The 19,579-nt window shown below is 45.7% G+C and overlaps 1 protein-coding gene across 1 annotated transcript; it reads left to right on the forward strand.

The window, feature by feature from the left end:
* The first annotated feature begins 1,000 nt into the window (after window positions 1–1,000).
* On the forward strand, window positions 1,001–19,349 carry EIF4H (eukaryotic translation initiation factor 4H). Its single transcript, XM_083479127.1, has 7 exons — window positions 1,001–1,225; window positions 10,179–10,363; window positions 10,953–11,017; window positions 11,121–11,220; window positions 14,140–14,208; window positions 16,408–16,566; window positions 17,290–19,349. The coding sequence occupies exons 1-7, from the start codon at window positions 1,167–1,169 to the stop codon at window positions 17,427–17,429; spliced, it is 777 nt and encodes a 258-aa protein (XP_083335253.1). The 5' UTR covers window positions 1,001–1,166; the 3' UTR covers window positions 17,430–19,349.
* The last annotated feature ends 230 nt before the right edge of the window (window positions 19,350–19,579 follow it).

Raw genomic sequence — 19,579 nt, forward strand, 5'->3', positions numbered from 1 at the left:
ACATGCTGTATGCAGAGCTGTCTTCAGGCACCCCTGGCAGACCAACTCTGTGTTACAAATGAGACATAAAAGCTGGCAACATCAACCCTGCCTGTCTAAATCCCTTGCAGACGACCACAGCGCCTGGAGACAGGTTGTGTATCCACAGCAGTGACCTGAGGAGGACCGACTGCTGAGAGGAGCGCGCAGAGAAGAAATGCCGTGATGCACCTGCAGCAGCACAACCGGACGCCTTCCTCTGCCCCAGCTGCAACAAAACATGTCTCTCCCATTTTTGGTCTCTACAGCCACAGCAGGCGCTGTGACTCTCCAACAGTTTGGCTTTAGCCCCGAAGGTGCACTCTTCCATTGTCTCCCAAGAGAGAGGCAGATGTCAACATACATTCATTGTGCCCTGCCCTCAGTGGCCAACCAGACGCAGGGGGTCTGCCCTCCTGCGATTCCCAGCAGCTGGCATTCAGAGGAATGATTATAAAGTGGTACCTCGGGTTACATACGCTTCAGGTTACATACGCTTCAGGTTACAGACTCCGCTAACCCAGAAATAGTGCTGCAGGTTAAGAACTTTGCTTCAGGATGAGAACAGAAATCGTGCTCCGGCAGTGCAGCAGCAGCGGGAGGCCCTATTAGCTAAAGTGGTGCTTCAGGTTAAGAACAGTTTCAGGTTAAGTACGGACCTCCAGAACGAATTAAGTACTTAACCCGAGGTACCACTGTAAGCTGGAAATGCCAGCACTTCAAGTCTAGGATTTCACGCATGGGATGGCAAAGCACTTCTCTGCACCTCCCAGCAGGTCAGAGAGGGAAGCTAGCTGCACTGCCTCCCACTTCTCTCCTCAGGTAGCAGGAGGGAAGCTTTCAATCCTCCATCACCCCAATCCCCACATGCGGCTCTTCTGCCTGCTAGGGCTGGGTCATTTTGAAACCTCTCCTCCCTCCTCTCTCTCCCCCCCCCCAACACTTCACTTTCCAGTCAGGCACCGCCGCGGCCACCCCCGCTGCGCGCAGGCGCAGAGCGCTCCTTGGCTGCAGGCACCGCGACGGGCAGCCTCTGGCCGAGGCCCGCTATATAAGCGGCGCGGGGGTCCTGCGGCGCTCGCTCGCGCTCGGGGGAGGCTGAGGCGGCGGCAGGAGCAGCGGCAGCAGCAGGAGCAGCAGCAGCAGCAATGGCGGATTTCGACGCTTATGACGACCGGGCCTACAGCAGCTTCGGCGGCGGCCGCGGGTGAGCGGGGAAGGGGAGCGGGGCCGGCCGGGGAGGCGAAGGGAGGCCTCGGGGCCCGGGCGAGGGGAGGAGCGAGGTGGCGGCGGCGGCAGGAGGGCCCGTGCGCGGGGCGGCGAGCGCGTGTGTCGAGGGAGGAGAAGGAGCCTCCGGGCGGGGGAGGCGGGCCAGAGCGAGCGCCGGGTCCGGGAGGGCCGGAGGCGAAGCTTCTGCGGCGGGGGACGGGTCGGGCCTGGAGCGCCTCTCACGCGGGTGCGAAGAAGGGGCGGGGGAGACGGACCCGGGCTTTGGCGGAAGGGAAGTGGCCCCTGGCGGGAGGAGGTGGGTCAGGGCAAGGGGGATCGAGGAAGGTGTGAGCAAAGGTGTTCCTGGGGCGGGGGGCGTATTTTGGGCTCTGGTGGAAGTGGCCTCTGACAGGAAAGGGGGGCTGAAAAAAAGGAGATCTAGGAGGGCATAATTTATGGGAGGAAATGGGCCATGCCTGAGATGTCTCTTATGGGAATGGGTAACGGGCCTCGGTGGAAGGTAAGTGGCCTCTGATAAGGGAGGCGGGTCGAGGAAGGTGTAAGCTTGTGGGGAAAGGGCTCCAGCTTCTTTAGTCTCTTAGTGGGGTGTCAAGAGGTGGGTGGTGTTGGGGGGCAGGAAGACTGAGGTTGGTTAAAGGGGAAAGCGGGAGGGGACTCCGTGGGGTGTAAGTGAAGCCTATGGGGAAGAAGTTTCAGGCCTGGATGCTTTTGCATGGGAACTGGGATTGCAGTCCCACGGGAGAAGAAGGGTGAATAAGATGGGTCCTACTTAATTCAGCATGACAGTGACCAACATGATGCTTCTGGAAAGTCCAGAGGTAGACAGGGTGGAGGGCAATAGGAACCTGCTGTAATGCCTGGGCAACTATTATTCAGGTATTTTCTGCCTCTGCTGCTGAAGGTGGTAGCATATAGCTGTCATGACTAGTAAATGGTCTTAAACTTTACAAATGTGTCTAATGCCTTGTAAAGCCATCCATGTCCATGCCCATTGTTGTCCCTGCATTTTGTGGCAGTGAATCCAATAGTTTGTGCCATTCAGTTTTATTTGATGAATAAATTTGAGAGAATCTTCTGGTCCATCCCTCCTCTAGTTTTTCTTCTAAACTTCCTCTTTTTCCACATCTCATGACTGCATTCACACATAACATTAAACCATAACTGCAGGGCTGTCTTTGTGAGAGAATCTGGAGTTATTGACCAGTCCTATTACTCCAGTAAGAATAATGTGTGATCTCTTATCAGAGAGAAGCTGAGAGGCTTCTATTTTTAATAGTAGAGAGTATATTTGGGATATAGTGCTTTGTAAACTGTTTAAAAGTGGTATAAGTGAGAAAATTATGAAGTTTTATATCTTGTGCACTTGAGAGCAGTTATCTCAGCCATTCTCATAACAACCCTGTAGGTTTATCACAATTATCTTCATATAGCAAATATACAGTGGGGGGGGGGGGAGTCAGAGTGACTTGCCTGAATAAGTTTTTGAGTGAAGGGGAGGGGGAATGCCCAAAGAAGTCTTCAGTATGTGAAATCATCTGGGTTATCTTGACAGGTTTCAGGAAATAGAAAGAACCAGCATAAAGAATTGTCATAAGAAAAAAGCTTTAGGGTCATTCAAGAAGTACTATGTGTGTTGTCCTCACAAACAAATCTGTGGCTTTGCGAGGTGACCACACTGTTCCAGGTTTACTTACAGAATAGTAATGGGGAGCTACTGCTTGACTGCATGGTAAGTGTCTACAGGGTTTCATCCTGTCCCCCATTCTTTTTAACACCTGTATGATGCTGCAGGGAGAGGTCATTAATAGATATGGAGCAAGGTTTCATCAATATGCAGATGACACCCAACTCTTTTTCTCTGTTCCATCTGAAACAGGTGAGGCAGAGTGTTGACTGGACTGGTGGCAGTAATGGGCTGGATGTGGACCAATAAATGGAAAATGAATCCATACAAGATGGAGGTGTGCTTTGGGTTCTTGAATCCAAGAAATAAATGGGGTTGCACTTCCTTGAAAGGCAGGTAGATAGCTTGGGATGGTGCATAATACAGCTATGTTACCTGAGGTCCAAGTTGCTTCAGTGGCTAGGCGTGTCTACTTCCTGGTTCACCAGCTACACCCATTCCTGGGTAGCCACTGCTACTAGCCATGAGACTATGGTCTACCTCAACTGCAGAAGCATTGTGCTTCTGAATACAAGTTCCTGGGATTCACAGGTGGGCAGAGTGCTGTTGTGCTCATGCCTAGCTTGCAGGCTTCTTACAAGTAGCTAGCTTTCCACTGTGAGAACTGGATAATGAATGAGATAGGCCATTGGCCTGACCCTTCAGGCTCATCTTACAATCTGGGGGGGGGGAGCCTGGCCATAGTAACTCATATTCTAATAACCTCCTGATAAAATTATTGTCCACATCATTTATGTGGAGCTGCCATCACATGTTTCAGAGGCTGCAGCTTGTGCAGAATGCTTTGTCTAGGTACTGGTGGGCATTGATGGCTACACCCATTTAACACTGATCTTAAAGGTTCAGCACTGGTTGCTAGTTTGCTTCAGAGTACAATTCAATGTACTCTCATCGATGTATAAAGCCTTAAACTACCTGTGATACAAATATTTGAAGATTGGCAGCCTGGTGTGTGATTCTACTTTGGGATGAAATTGATAAAAGTTGACAAATATGAGAGCTTTCTTTGGGTGCCTTCTCATCTCTGGAGTGCCCTCCCTTCTGAGGTGCATCTAGAGCAGTGTTACTTTCGTTTACGGAAGACATAGCTCTTTGTCCAGACCTGCAGGAGGAGCCAAAGATAGTGATGAGTCATCTAGTTGAGTATTTTGTTTTAATGATTTTTAAAGTAATATTTGTGGTTTTTCCTCCCTAGGACCATTTGGCGAAGGGTGGATGATACTTTTCGCAAGTGAATGGAATCACTTTAAACATTTCCTATTCTTTTGCAGGCGGATGGGTTCTGTTAGGAGTTGTAATTTGTTTTCTGGTCTGCATTCAATTTGACTGCGTATCTCTTTAGAAAAGCATATATGCATCTCTTACAAAAATGGTTGTGGGTGTGAAACATACTGGATAGGATGATTTACTTAGCTCCTCAGTTTGCCCCTTCTATTTCATATGTCTTTCCAGGGTGGCCCTTTTTATTTTGTCTACCTTACAGTATGGTTTGTATGGACTGCGGAGAATTTACTATACGTAGTGCTGCTAATGCCAGCATTGCTTGACAGAGTAACATGAGTAAGAAATAGAACAAAGCTATTCCTCAAGGAGCTGCCAAATCAAAATCTTGATAGAGCAGAAGAAAGTAAGATTATGGATCAATCAATAGGTTAAGCAGGAGTGTGTATGAATCTAGGGGTCAGGGAAGGTAGATCCTTTGGATGTAAGGTGGAGCATAGAGTTCAGATGAAATAGAAATAATGGGGTAAGGATAAAAATGAGATTGAAGGTGAAATAGGGGATGAAATACAGGGTTGTATCCTTTAGGGTGAGGAGGTAGGTTAAGGCACTTATACATTTATGAGGTGGAGCAAAGGAGAAGTCCATGGCTACTCTTCTGGCTAGTTTTGAATCTAGTGGAGCAGAGACTAATGGCCTTTTGGTCACTTGATGCCTCCCACAAAGGCCCCTCAGCAGTATTTTTAGGTGATACTTTTTGTATGGGAGGAATTGCATATGCCTTGCACTGTATTATTCTCCACATTAACATGATCTGGTAGGTGTATGGAGGTGATCTGCTTTGCCACCTGGAGGTTCGTTTCCCCAACATCTCTGCCAGGCATCTTGCTGACTTGATCACAGCTTGTACCTTTTGCTACAAGTCATAAGAGCTCTGCATTCCTAGCCCTTTGCAGTGGCTAAGCATGAGAAAGGAACAAGCAAAAGGCAGAGAAGAGTCTGACTAAAATCAAATAAGGGAGTAGGGCTAGGAGGAGTGGCTGATGCTGCTTGTGTGTTGCCTATGGAAAGGGAAGTGAACATTTGGTACTTGGAGCTTACTTTTCAGTTCGAGTTTATCAAACTGGGAAATGAGCTGATTACAGTATGGGTGTAGTCTAAGATGGAAAACTCATCAGTGTATGCCAGATTTCATCGTCTCCAGCATTTGTTCACTAGCATTCTTATTTAAAGGCTCCTGAAAGCAGTAGGTAGGCATAATACCTTGGAAATTGGTTGAGCTGTTTACTGCTGCCTTTTGCAAAAATGCTGACTGCTGTGGCTGTATTAGTCTCAGTGCAATTAGTTTCAGTAATTAAATAATCTAAGTTAAACTTTTGAACACAGCTGGGACACAAGCCTGAAAAAGTTTGTTCAGATTTGCTGAAGATAACAAACAGCACATGTTGATAGCCCCTTTATTGTACTGTACTGGTAATTTCCTAGTTCCTTAAGTTGCAATTTCAAGTGCTATCAAACTGCAGTGAAACAACCTAATTCTAAACATTCACTTGCAGCCATTCTGTAACTATATGTTAAAGTTATTGCCCCCATTTCTGGACTGGAAATTAGATTTAGGTCTGCAGCAAAAATATTTTTGATTCTGTTCTGGCAGAAAGTGTACTGATGCATTGCAGCGCGCCTTGAGCTCTTGTCACACAGGGATGTCTAGAGAATGCCTGCTCCCATTCCAGCTGGTCTCTGGGTTTCCTGCCACCAGATGTGACAACAGGAGGATATGTTAGTCCTGTTTGTTCAGTTTCCCCCAAAGTGGTTTCATTTGTGCTGAGCTTAGTTATTTATTTAACAAGATAAGACTCTTTTCTCCTTTCAGGCTGTTTGCATGTTAAATTTTTACATTACTTTGTATTCTATTGTTTCATTGTTGTTTTAATAATAGTCTGCTTTTATTTTAGTTTTATGTGATTGTAAACGGTAATAAATTGTTGGCTGCAGCTGATGAAAACTGTAATCAAAAATATGTGAGGGTCACAGGTTAGCTGGTAGAGGCTACGTATACTTTTTATGGGTGTTATGCACATCTGTTGAACCTAGTATTGTATCTCAGCTTTATAAGCTGCCTCACCTTTGAAAGGAGGTGGTGTTTTCCTATTAGAGAGGCAGTCAGAGTTATACGACTTTGCCTCTTCTTTCCTCACTCTTTATTAATGGCATTGACTTCATAGCTGGCAGCTGTGCTTGTTCTAATGAGTATTATACCGGTGCCAGTGATATGCCAGGAGTGAAATTGAGGCCATTTGCATGAAGACTTCCCCTCAAGAAGACTTGATCCAGGGCTAGTGATTCATCCAGGCTAGGGCAGACCCTATGGGAGTGAGAGGGAGTTGAGAACTCTCTTTATAGCTAGGGAAGAATAATGAATCTTCCACAATCATCACATGCTCTTGTGCTGCAAGGGTGATAGCATTATGTTAGTTATTAATTTCTTTGGATTCTGCAGTAATATGGACTTTAGAAAAGTTGTATCTTAAAATAGTATGTTGCCGATATGTAGGCGGCTGGTAAATTTTTGACAAGGAAATTGAGTTCTCGTCAGAAAGCTGTACAGAAGCATTTATGGTTGTGGTTTTTTTAAGAGTAGATTGTGTTTAGGGTACATCATGTCTACATGCATCATTCTAAACATCCTTTCTTGCAGAGTATATCAGATAATTTGCTCTTTACCTAGTTCCCATTTCCTTTATAGTCTCTGTCTTGATGGAATAGCAATTTCCACCCCTGGCGAACCAACTTCATAAATTTAGATGGCTACAGATTGTCATTAGGAAACATGATGGGATAGGTGTGTCACTGGGAGTATCTAGGGGGAGTCTTCATCCAGGGCTCATAGTGCTGAGGTTGGTTTGCCAGTCAACCGGGTTGAGTAACTGTTCTTAAAGTGTGTCTAATGTGACATCTTTATGAGTGTCCTTATGAAAGCACATGAATTGGTCATGGTTGGCTCATAAGACCGAGTCACCCTTCCAGAAAATAGTTCATCATCTCTTCATAGGACTGGTGGTGACATGCTTCATCAGTCTGTTGCCCATGTTAGTTGTGAAGAATTCTACCAAGCCCAACCTATTTATGGCTAGTTGATGTGGAAAGGAAGACACAAAGCAAGACCCACTCAATACTTATTTGGACGGGCCAGTTTCCCAAAGCTCTTTGTGGTCGAACTCCATAAGACAAATATAATTTGTCACCCATTGATAAACGTAGTGGGCATATCCATGAGACTATACTGCTGGCATTGCTGTTATACGTAAGGTATCCATGATGTGAGTTTTAATGCACAGTTGGGTGCAGGTAAAGTAGATCTTTGCATGTGTTCTAGCACTGAACCAACTGGTTTCTCTTTTTTTCTTGTAAGAAAACCTGAGTAGGTTATGGTGACTGCTTCTATTTAAGAAGTAGATTTAGGACTGATAGGACTGATAAGCATTTGATACAGTACAGTCTCTCAACAGCACCGCACTCAGAACTACACACTTAACCTGTCCTAGCTTTCAGTATCTTTTCTTTTTCAATATGTATTTAAGTTTAGAAATGGTCTTAGTTTAGACTATCAATTTAGTTAACCTTAGTTGGAAGGCATCTTTTTATGTTTTCTAATAGCATTACTGTACTTGAATATTTACCTAGGCATATCTGCACCTTTTCTGCATTGCTTTTCATGTTTAAAAAAGGCAAAGAGCTCCAGGTACATTTGGAATTGGCCAGTTGACACCTGTGGCTTCTTTCTAGGCATATCAAGCATGTTGATCAGGTGAAAAGAAGGCAACTGGGATGTATTCCAAATGGAGGTCTGATAAAATATCCAAAAGCGTTTGGCTAGCATCTGTCCAAGTGCTGCCCTCCTAACTGAGAAGTTAGCTCTCTCCCTTCATCCTTCATTGTTCTTGAAATCTGCTGCTTTTTGTGTGCTCGCATAGTAGTTTTTCTTAGCAGTTATGTGCCACTTATCTAAAATGCTTGCTGCCCTGGCAGAATTTTTGACTGGGGCATTATACCAAAAAAGTACAGTGGACACTCGGGTTGCGAACATGATCTGTGTCGGATGCACGTTCGCAACCTGCGGCGTTTGCAACCTGCAGTGACGCGGGTTGCAATTTGGCACTTATGTGCAAAGCGCGATTTAGCACATCTGCGCATGCGCGACTGCTGAAACCCGGAAGTAACCCATTCCAGTACTTCTGGGTTTCGGCGGTCCGTAACCCGAACAAACACAACCTGAAGCATCTGTAACCCGAGGTATGACTGTATTTTAACTACAAATACATGCTTTGACTGTGGAATAGTTTTCTTCCCATAAGGACTGCAGAAAGATTGTCTTGGGAAGGCCATAGGCAAGTAGGGTGCCCTCCTTGCCTGTCAGAACATTCGAAAATAGAGGTGGGCAGGTCTACGATGCTTTGTTACTAAACCTCTCGGGTCCACCAATTAAGAACTGGACCCTGGACTCGCTTACTTTCTCCCTTCTTCAACCCTCTTCCCTTTCCCCTTTTATTTCATGCATTTTAGATTGTAAGTCTAGGGACTGTCAATCCCTAGCAGATTGTAGCCAGGGACTGTCAATCTGGGAGCCTTTTCAGCTAAAGAGCAGGGTTAAAATGTTCTAAATAAATACGCAAGTACCCGTCTACATCTGAGTCACTAGAGATAGGATTCCAATACAGCTTTAAAATTGGCTAGCAGAGCTATACAAAGATGTAGTCAATAGGGCTGGGCTGTATATGGATACATAGCCCCAAACAGGTTTGAAGCTCATATCATGATACCAGTTTCATAATTTTTGACCTGTCAATACACCACAAATAATGATAAATATGTTTGTGCTATGCAAAAAAATCACAACGTGGGGGAAACCGTGAAGCCAGCCAATGACTACACAGCTCCATCCTTATTTTACACATTGTAATAGATCCCAATGTGTAGCTGGTGATCTATCGTGGTGTTGAAAACCAGATATTGCGAGACTTCCTGGTTGGTCACGTGGTATGGCAGTCATGGAGTCTTTCGGCTGAAAGAATTCCAGCACTTTGAAGTCCTAGAAAGCCTACCAGTTAATACTGGCTTAAATAGGCTTGGAGATTATCTATCAGCAGAAGGCTAGCCATATCAGCAAAGTGTTCTGTACTTGCTCTTCTTAAACTGTTGGGAGTCCCAAATCGTAGCTGCAGCTCATCCAGAGGTCTTGTCAGTACATCCTGATCTACCTCCTGCCCGCCCTGTGTATAAAATGGCCTGCCTATGGTTAGTAGTATGTCATTTTTTAACTGCCTGTCAACATCTTCCATCACGGACACCAAATGACAGAGCCAGCTGGTTAGAGCCACCTTGCTGTTCCAGGTGCCTTTCAGGATGATGGGGTTGGTTTTATGCACTCCCAGTTCAGTCAACAAATTGAACACCGTGTGTATATGAATTAATTTTGTAAAAAAAAGCAAGTTGCCCTTGGGTTTCTACTCATGCTCACTAAACCCTCCTGCCTGTACCAAGTGTCCTGCACTGAAAGGTTAAAGAAAGTTGCCCCCTTCAGATCTTTGAACCACATTGAGTAGATGTGCATAGGATCAGGCAGCACAGTTCTTGAACTTGGCATGGCTGACTGCTGTTCTTCATACTTGGGGAGCTGCACATAACTGTGTTTGTTCACAGGCAACTGTTGTTGGGGCCGCACTGTGTGGCTAATTAATAGCAAGATTTTAGTTAAAACATATACGCAATTAATACAAAATCTCTACTTTCTGTGCCCCTGTGTCTGTATACATGAACACTCTCCTTTCTCTCTACTGGCTAAATTTGAATTGTCAACTCCTGTAGGAGAGGCTATATCATCCTTTTTTATACTACACAGCTAGTATAACTGAGATACAGCTCTACTGTAACATCTCTTTCCTGCCTTCCCCACATGGAGCATCCTTGCTGCTCCCTGATCCCTGGAGCATTCTGGCCTAGGCTCTAATTCTGTGCTTGTCAACAGATCTCGTGGCAGTGCTGGTGTTGGCCCACGTAGACAGAAAGAGCTTCCAACAGAGCCCCCCTTCACAGCGTACGTTGGCAACCTCCCCTTCAACACGGTCCAAGGAGACATCGATGCCATTTTCAAAGATCTCAGTGTAAGGAGTGTGCGATTAGTCAGAGACAAAGAGACAGATAAATTTAAAGGTAGGTGCTTCTATGTCTCTCCTTCATAACCAAGTTTGAGGTAGAGAGGCAGCTGATTAGTGGTGAGAGATACCAGGTTTTAAGGTGCACATGCCATCTTAAGTAGTTTTCAATTGTACTCTGCTAATCAAGAGCTACCTGAAGATGATGGGGATTAAAACTGGGACCTTCTCCCTGCAGAGCATGTGCTGTACCATTTAGCTTTCATAGTCTGCTTACAGTCATAGAAAGAACAGGCAGTCTCTGGTGGTCACTCAGCTTAACTTCTCTGAAGACATTTGCTTTGGGGGAGTTTTGTGTGGGAACACATTGTCCTTCAGGTTTGCTGTTCTCTCCCCCATCTCTCAAATCTACTTATTCTGTTTGCAGAAGTGAGGGAAGGGGTTGGGGAACAGGATGGAAATCAGTGGTACCTCAAGGAGACAGATCATCTCATGAACCTCTGTTTGCCCTGATATCCTAGTTTGACTTCCTTGCCTAACAGCCCACTTGTGTACACTGTCTGGGTTCGCAACTTTCCAGATACTGAGATGAAAGTTGGCTTCTGTTTTTTGTTTTGTTTTGTTTTTAATCTCTTTCTGTCTTACAGGATTTTGTTACGTAGAATTTGATGAGGTTGAATCACTTAAAGAAGCTCTGACATACGATGGAGCAGTAAGCTTAGCATTTTTATAAAATAGTATTTGAAAATTGATAGCTGCCCTTGCTGGAATGACTGGTGGTAAGATTTCTCCTCCTCTTCTTCTGCGTCCAACAGCTTTGGGGGGACCGGTCACTCCGAGTGGACATTGCCGAAGGCAGGAAACAAGACAAAGGGGGCTTCGGTTTCAGAAAAGGTGGCGGCCCAGAGGACAGAGGTGATGTTTAAATAGCTTCTCTTTAATATATGGCAAATTGGAATGAGTGCATTAGTGCCGCCTTAAACTAGTATGTGTGTATGTATAATATTAAGCTTTTAGTTTAGTTACCTACCACTTTTCAACAGTAAACTGTGCCCAAAGTTGCTCACAATAAGTTAGTATTATATAAATGTTAGTATTATCAAAAAACAAAACATTTGGGGAAAAACTATCTGTATTGAACTTCAATAAATTCAAAGACAAGAAACACGGTTAAATACATATGGGAAAAATTAGTCTTAATGGTGGAATAATCTAGAGTTTGTGATAATGTATTATTGGAGTGGTATAATCCAGTATTCATGCACCACAAGTTCAGAGCTAAATCAAAACAAACAGGCCAGTAAATAAATCAAGAAGCTAATCAGTTTCTAGTCTTACTGCACTCCAGGAGGCCACAGCAGTTCAGAAGAGGTGGGCAGCCTAGATCGGGGTAGGCAGAAGGTAGTTTGTGATCTAGATCAGTGTTTTTCAACCACTGTTCCGCGGCACACTAGTGTGCCGCAAGATGTTGCCTGGTGTGCCGTGGGAAAAATTGAAAAATTCAAAAGATTTAAAAAAACATAAATGTCAAATTTTTGCCCACTAGGCGGGCGCCGGACTGTGTCCACCCTATTTTCCATCCGTCCTGGGTGGGGATCAGATCGGATGGGATCGGATGAGAGCGGACAGGCGGTCTGCTCTCATCCGATTCCCCATAGAGAGCAGCGGGGCTCTGACATCTCCCTCTCCGCACACAGTGGTGGTGTGCCTCGTGATTTTTTTCATGAAACAAGTGTGCCTTTGCCCAAAATAGGGTGAAAAACACTGATCTAGATATTTGGGTGATTCGTGGTGTATTGGCAAAGATTTCTGACTTCTAGTTGTTTAACAATAGCAACAAGCAAAATGACATACCTAAATTAGATTGCTGAAATCAAGAAATCTTGGAATATAAATCTAAAGCATTTAAACACACATACACAGAGTGTACTGTCTAAAAAGCAAACAATATTTAACAAAAAATTGACTTATGTGTGGAAGGACTGAGTTCAGTTCTGTTCTTGGGCTCAGAACAAATTCATGCGCTCAGCAGTTGCACAGAGGCGCCCTGTTCTTTAATTCTAAGGGTATGTCTTTTGCACCTGGCTCCAGCTGACAGAGTTCCAGTAAAACGCAAATTAGATCCTGCAAGCTTGAACATTGCCCTCTACTGGGCTGGGTGGTTCACAGCTGGTTCCAGGAGTGGCTGGTGGCAGGCAGCAAAAGGGAGTGTCAGTGGTGGCAAGTCCTCTTCTCCAACCCCTCTATGCTCTGGCTGCAAGCCAGGTCGTGTTGCGCACCAAGTGGCCATATTGTGTGCCAGCAAATGCCTGCTTAGGAGACTTCAAGTGTTCTTGGATGACTCTTCCAAGTACGAGAATCTCATAGGTAGGCACAGAGCCAGGCAGGTGAGTAGCTTTATCTCCTTAAAGGCTGGCATGGGAGGAACCTCAAGGAAGCAAATTGAAGGAGAGTGACTTGGGGTAGGAGCTACCTAGGCTCAGTTATAATCTGAGGAGCTGCAAGCAGTGACTTTTCAAGGTGTGGTAATCACAAAAGCAGTTTTGACTGAACTGTGGCCGGAGATTTGGGTCTCCCTGCCTGCTCCTGTACATCATTGAGAAATTGGAGGGAATATTCTTGCTTTCTTGGCTAACTGGAGGGCAGGGAGAATAAGCAGTTTGCCTCAACCTGCCCTTTTTTCATTTTGCCTGAAAGCAAATGTGTCCTAATGTACTGCCACTCCGCAGACATGGGAGGTGACTGCCTTGCACTGCTTAGCTCTGATGGTAGGCAGATGCTCAGAAAAGGCTTAGTGTAGACTGGTAGGCCAGCCTTTGAAGACATGAGTTCCCCCAACTATGTTTGAGTTGAGTTTCCCCCAACTAAAGTTAAGTATGGAGTTTAAAACTACGTGGGAAAACAGTATTGGCATGGTGTATCTTGAGGCACTAAAGTAGCAATGAGCTATTAACTCATAACCTCTTAATGATTTAATTGGCGTCTTCAAAACCGTGCATCTTACTGCTCTGAGTAATGCTGGACTGTTTTAATGCTGCCGCCTCTTTTGTTCTAAAGAGCTCCAGGCTCACACAGACAGATCTAAACAGCTGTATGAGTTTTGCTAGGCAGAAAAGTATCCGGAGCAGAAAGGTATTTCAAAGGCTGGGCTATTTCATGGTGTGGTGCTCTCTAAAACAAAAGGAGGCAGCAGTGTGAGCTCACAAGTGTTCATCTACTATTTTATTAATACCATACAGTTTGAGCTGCTGGATCCAAAAGGAAACAAACTTTTTTCTTGTTTAACATCAAGAACCTTAAACTTGCTAATGCTCTACTTCCTAGCCTGGGCAACCACATGTGTCACAAGGTTGAGTGCTCCCAGATAAAGGTGCAGCAGCTGAGACTGTTTGTCTAGTAGATGTTGTTGCAGAAAATGTGCCATCTTCCTAACCTTAGCGGGTCCCCTCTGCCTCTTTCTGTAGTTTTGTGATGTAAGTGGTTTAAGTGCATCTCAGCTCAGGGAAATAACGGAAAAGCTGTCTTTGGACATTTGCGTTTTCTGAAGATGCTGGCACTTCACAGGTCTCCTCATTGCAACCTTCCTGCCCAGGCCTGGATGGATGAGCCTCCTTCTTTGAGAACTAAGAGCGGTGTCCTTTCCTGGCTTTTCATGTGCCAACCACACCTCTGATCTAGACACATTCTCCTGCAGAGTACAATTGCCCAATGTTTGTGAATGTGAGGATTGCACCGGACTGAGAGCATTGGGATTTCCGCCCACTGGCAGTGGAACCTTTTAGATCTTCCCGCCTTCCCCATTGACCCCTGCTTGCAATGTGGCTTTCTTTTTAGGCATGGGCGGAGGAGGTCCGCGGGAATCACGAGGAGGTGGATGGGAATCCAGAGATGACTTCAGTTCTGGTAGCAGTATTTCTCCATTTTCATTTTCCTGATTCCTTCTCGTCCCTTACCCCCACCCAAAAAAATGTTTTTATTTCCTTTTGCCTTTCTCTGTCAGACATGCCTGTGATCACCCTATGGCAGTCTGGTTGGCCACTAAGGCAGAAGCCCAAAACTTTATCTGGATGTTTCTTAATTTTTGAAGACCGTGGCAAAGGTTGCAAGTCGTCTGTGTTCTGTTTTGATTGAAGGATTTCAATGTCTAGTCCTAGTTTGGGGTGGGGGTGGGGAGTTGAAAGTCTTTGAAGACTTGAGGGCATGAATAAGCATTGGATCTTTTTGACAAATACAAGTACCTGAATTGCTTTCAGAAGGCATGGCTTGGATTGTGCAGTTCTGAGTAACTCTATCTTAACATCAGCTGGGACTCTGCTTCCATCTGTCTGTCTCTTTTTGGTGCACACATCACTTCTGGATCCTGTAATAAAAGCATCAGGCCCACTGGGTGAGAAGTAGATGAGGATAGGCCCAGGTAGCTTATTCTCCGCCCCCTTCTTGAAAGCTCACTAACTTGCCTTTCAGCTGAACATGCTGGGTTGCTTCTTTCCTGCAATATGGGCAGAGGCGATTGGGAGAGGGGCGTAAATATATGCTCTGGATGTAGGACTAAGTTGGCTCCATCAACTGGGCAGACCAGCTCAAAGTGGGGGGTGTAGCCTTATATAGCGCTTTCCTTTTATTCCTGTTTATTGCTACACAGCACTAAACTAGCAAGATGTATGTACAATCCAACCTCCACAGCTACCTTAATGAGGGTTATTCCTGTTTAACAGATGAGAATCTGGGAGTATAAACCAAATGCTTGTGGCTACGCATTGTGTTCATGGCAGATGCTTGTACTTGAAATTCAGCCACATTCTTAGTTGCACAAGAAGATGCTGGAGGCATCCCATAGTGGATGGAGATTGTAAGATCATCTTATCCTCAAGTAGTTCATTCTTCCCTCTCCTGTTCTGCTCCTGATGCACTTAGACTGCTTTTTCCTTGTATTTGATCATGTTTCAACCCCCACCCTCCTTTTGGCCAGAAAATTTTCGAACTTAACTCTGTAAGCCTCTGTAAGTCTAGTAGTAGTAGTGGTAGTAGTAGTATTTATTTATTATTATTAGCATTTCAATTAATATACTGCCCTTTAACAGAAGTTCCCAGGTCATTGTACAACATTAAAAACACATTACAGAATGTCAGTGATAAAAACATAATAAAAAGCATACTGGTAGGCAGCCTAATAAAAAGTAGTCATTATAATTACAGTCCATGCATTTTTCTCTAGTCAGAAATTTGGGGTTTCTTCTGGCATCCTTGTATAGGTATGCATATGTCAGTTGGTGCAAATTATCCTCCCATCTTATTTTTGAGAGTACTTGCAATAGGGATGGATTGCCTGTCGGTCATAAGAAACCTCTTGGCAAAAATGCATGTATGCATCTTGATTTTAGCAGCAAGGATTACCTTCTTTGCAAAGCAACCACTCTTGCTTCAGTGCATTCATACTTGACACTCTCCAAAAGGAAGAAATCGTATGGGATCGTGATTTCAGGCTGCAGCAATCTTACATTTGTATTGCAGTCTGCAGGTGTGAACCTTTTCTCCCTTTTTCTTTGATCCCCCTCATAATATCAACAATCTATTTTTTTAAAAAACCTCTTTCTTCCTTTTGCAAGGAAATCTAACACAGCAACCCAATCAAACTAAGAGAATGAAATAAGCACTTAACAGTAAAATCAAGAGTGCCAAGTTTTTACACCACCACCAAGAGCCACGGCATAGCATCGGCACCAGGCAATCCTCAAAAAAAAGGCCATGCCTTTACCTCTCAACGAACCTTGGGCAGCGTTAGGGCCCATACATGCCCTCGCTGTTGGGGGAGCTTTTCACTTTCTGTAGCTAGTTGTATGAAACGGCAGAGTGCCTCTTCTCTTCCTGTTTCATGGCCGTCATCTCCTAGCCCAATCTCTCCAGTGCATCCTGCTTAACTAAAACCACTTCTGTCTCTTGGCAAGCCAAGCGTGCCAAGCTGGTCCTTCGGCCGGCACTCTACCGCAAGGTGCTCCCGCAGGTTGGATGGAGCTGCTGGTGGGTTTGCCTCTGTGAGAAGCAAGGCTGTCGCTTCGGACACGTCCAAAGAGCTGGCCCTTACTGCCACGTCTCTCCCGACAGGTTTCAGAGATGACGACTTCCTGGGAGGCCGGGGAGGCCGGACCCGTCCCGGGGACCGGCGAGGAGGAGCAGCCGGTCCACCCATGGGAGGCACCGGTCGCTTCAGGGATGGGCCTCCAGTGCGTGGCGCTTCCATGGATTTCAGAGAGCCAACTGAAGGTGGGCAGCCTTTGCTTTCTCCCGCATTTTGGCCCAACTGAATTGCTGCTGTCCACCGCTCTTGGCCTGCAGCATTCAGTGACGTCATCTGGAGGGTCGCACGTCAGTTGCGGCGACAGATGGCACTGTGATACACCTTGATTTTGAAATGCTTTTTGGTTTCGTTCCTTTCAACAGAAGTTTGGACTTGTGAGTATGAGACATTCCAGAGTAGCAGGCCATAACCGTCTGCTATAACAGATACACTGGAGAGTCTTATGGATCTCTTAAAGGCACCTGGCATGAGGTTTCGTGGGGGGTGGGGGGTGCTACAGTCCATGTAAAATACATCACACACTTGCAAGGATAGTGAGCAGAGGATTGTGCCAGTGGCAAAGAGATGAACATGATAGGAGAGATAAGGCTTTGCGTTTTTTGCTCTCAATTCATCTGCCTTCTTGGGGACTTCTCTGCTACTTTCATGCACTTGAAGTGGGCTCTAGCCTTATACCAAATATAGGATCCTGCGGTCCTCCAGATCTTGTCGGACTACAACTCCTGTTGTCCCTGACCACTGTGCATGCTGGCCAGGGCTGATGGGAGTTGGGAGTTCAGCACCCGGAGGCTTCCTGTCCTTGATCAATCTGTCACAGGTGCCCTACGGTCCTTTGTGCGGCGGGGCGTACATTGGCTCACGGGACGGCCTGAGCTGCATCTCAAGCAGAAATGTTTCTTCTCTTCCAGAGGAAAGAGCCCAGCGGCCCAGACTCCAGCTCAAGCCCCGGACGGTTGCCACTCCTCTCAATCAAGTAGCCAACCCCAATTCTGCCATCTTTGGTGGAGCCAAGCCGAGGGAGGAAATAGTAAAGGAAGAGCAAGAATGAGCTTGAGGGGTGGGATGCAATGGGAGGGGGCGGGCGGGAGAAAGGGGTTGAGGGAGGGGACTGGGTGTGGGGGTGGGAGACAAAACGCAAGACAGCCCAGAGTGTCTAACTGTGCTCGGAACATTAACCCTGCAACCACCATTCCTACCATCTGACACCTGTCCTCCTTGAAACAGAAAAGGAAAAATCAAAACAAAACAAACCAGAGCTTGCGAATGCATGTCAGCTGTTAACAAGTGGTTTTTAGTACGTTCTTGGCTTTGCTGTATCTAGTGCCTGCATTGTCTTAAGTTTCTCCCTCTCCCCCCCCCCCCCGCAAGCCATTTCCCCCCCAAACCCGGCACATGGCTTCTGGCCAATAAATCGCTGCCCTCTTCCACAGAGGTCGACTTCTCTTCCCCGGGGTGCTGCTTTCACCTTTTCTTCCTCTCTGGCTCTTTCCACTTCCAAGACACGCGGGTTAGAGTTCAGTCCTGCTGCTCCACGTCGTTCCCTTCTGCCTTCCACGGTGCTTCTCTACCTCCACTGCATGCTCACCACCGACAACCTCGTGGCCCCTCAACTCCGAGGAGTCCCGGCCAAGCGGAAGACGTCTCGAGCTCTAGAATACAGCCCCTGTAGAATTAGCTTATGCAACACAACGTTAAGTAGGATTGCCACCCGTTAGCCCTTAGGCACTTTGGAATAATATATATGTACATATATATACTGTATAAAATCAGTTCCACCCCTCCCCTTCCCGGCAGTGCCGCCAGCACTTTGCAGACCCCTGCCTGGGGCTGAGTTGTGTGTAGGCAGCCAAATCTAGACATGGCCCCCTGCTCTGCTGCTTCCTTGACTTGGCCTGCCGACTTCTCCCTGGCCTTCGAAGCTCGTGCCTCCTGTAGCACCCAAGGACTGTCTTCTTCCAGCATTTTCTTGCATTTTCTTTTTACATATTTGCTAACCACTTTTTAACTAGTTTCTGAAACCAATAAAGTTTACTTTCCTTCCTTCCTTCGGCTCTGTTTCGAAGGAAACGGCTCTCGACTCTGCCCTTCCAGCATTCCGCTCTTGTCTCTTGGGCTGCCGTGCAGAACTTTGCTTTGCTTTCGTGCTTCGCCTCTCAAACAGGCGGGAGGGGGTGACGCTCTCTTTGGATTGCAGAACCCCAGTGTCTTTGTGCCGCTAAAGGCAACAGGTGATTGCAAACCCCTGTCTCTCCATACCGGAAGGATTCTGCTTGAAAAGGTTTGATGGCGCACTTAAAGAGCGAGCAGAATACTGAGCCGTTGGGTGACCAAGAAGGGAGCTGTTTCTCGCTCGCAGGTTATTGCTTTCAGTGTGAGGTCTGGTCAAGGTGTGAACACCTGCAGTGCCTGCCATGGATGCTTAGGGTATCCGGTTGTAGCTTTGGAACAGGTAGAATTGAAAGCAGCAGATGTGTTATTCTTCCTCTCCCCTTAAAAAAAAAAAGACATGTCCATTGTGTAAAAACAGGTTCCAATTTGTATAGGCAAATGTTCCAAGGGCTAGCCTCCCCTTGGATATCATAGTATAAATGTCTCTTCCCACCCCTGTCTTTCAGTCCACTTCTAAGAATAAGAACCATTTGTCTAACACTACTTTTCTTTCGAGACATGCAATTTTTTTGTGTGTGTGTATGTGTGTGTGGTTGTGTTCCAATCGAAATCCATCCAGTAGCCGCTCTTCCGTTCAAAATGTGGAAGACCCGAGATTTTAAGAGCAAAAGCAAAAAAAAAGAAAAGAAAAGAGGATGCCCATGCAAAACTCACCTGGTAGTCAATCCGTTTGACTTTTAAACGTGTAAAGACAAGTTTCCAAACACTCAACACATTCTGCTTCATGACAAAGTAAATTTATGGATATGGTATTTTGTGAATGAACTTTTAAATAAAGAAAACATTAAGTAATATTTAAGACTGGTCTGTGTTGAAGTCTGTTCACCATCTGGACAGAGAAGAGTTGTCGGGGCTGTCAGATTTGTTCAAGGGGCAACAGTTTATAGAATGGAAAACCAAAAAGGATGTTCTGCAGACATGCTCCAGTAAATTTTCTTGCAAAAATTAAAATGTCTATGCGAATTACTTTTTTTTTTTTCAACAGTCCCGCTTAACTGGTGTTGAATAAGGCATTGTAGAAGGAACCAG

This window comes from Podarcis liolepis (assembly GCF_965112155.1).
Source record: "Podarcis liolepis genome assembly, chromosome: 16".
NCBI classification, from domain to species: Eukaryota; Metazoa; Chordata; class Lepidosauria; order Squamata; family Lacertidae; genus Podarcis; species Podarcis liolepis.

Bases quoted from the DNA above. Each gene is read 5' to 3' on its own strand.
- EIF4H (XM_083479127.1), top strand. From the start codon at position 1,167: ATGGCGGATTTCGACGCTTATGACGACCGGGCCTACAGCAGCTTCGGC. The intron at 1,226-10,178 runs GTGAGCGGGGAA...GCTTGTCAACAG, and splicing joins AGCTTCGGCGGCGGCCGCGG to ATCTCGTGGCAGTGCTGGTG. The intron at 14,209-16,407 runs GTAGCAGTATTT...CTCTCCCGACAG, and splicing joins CAGAGATGACTTCAGTTCTG to GTTTCAGAGATGACGACTTC.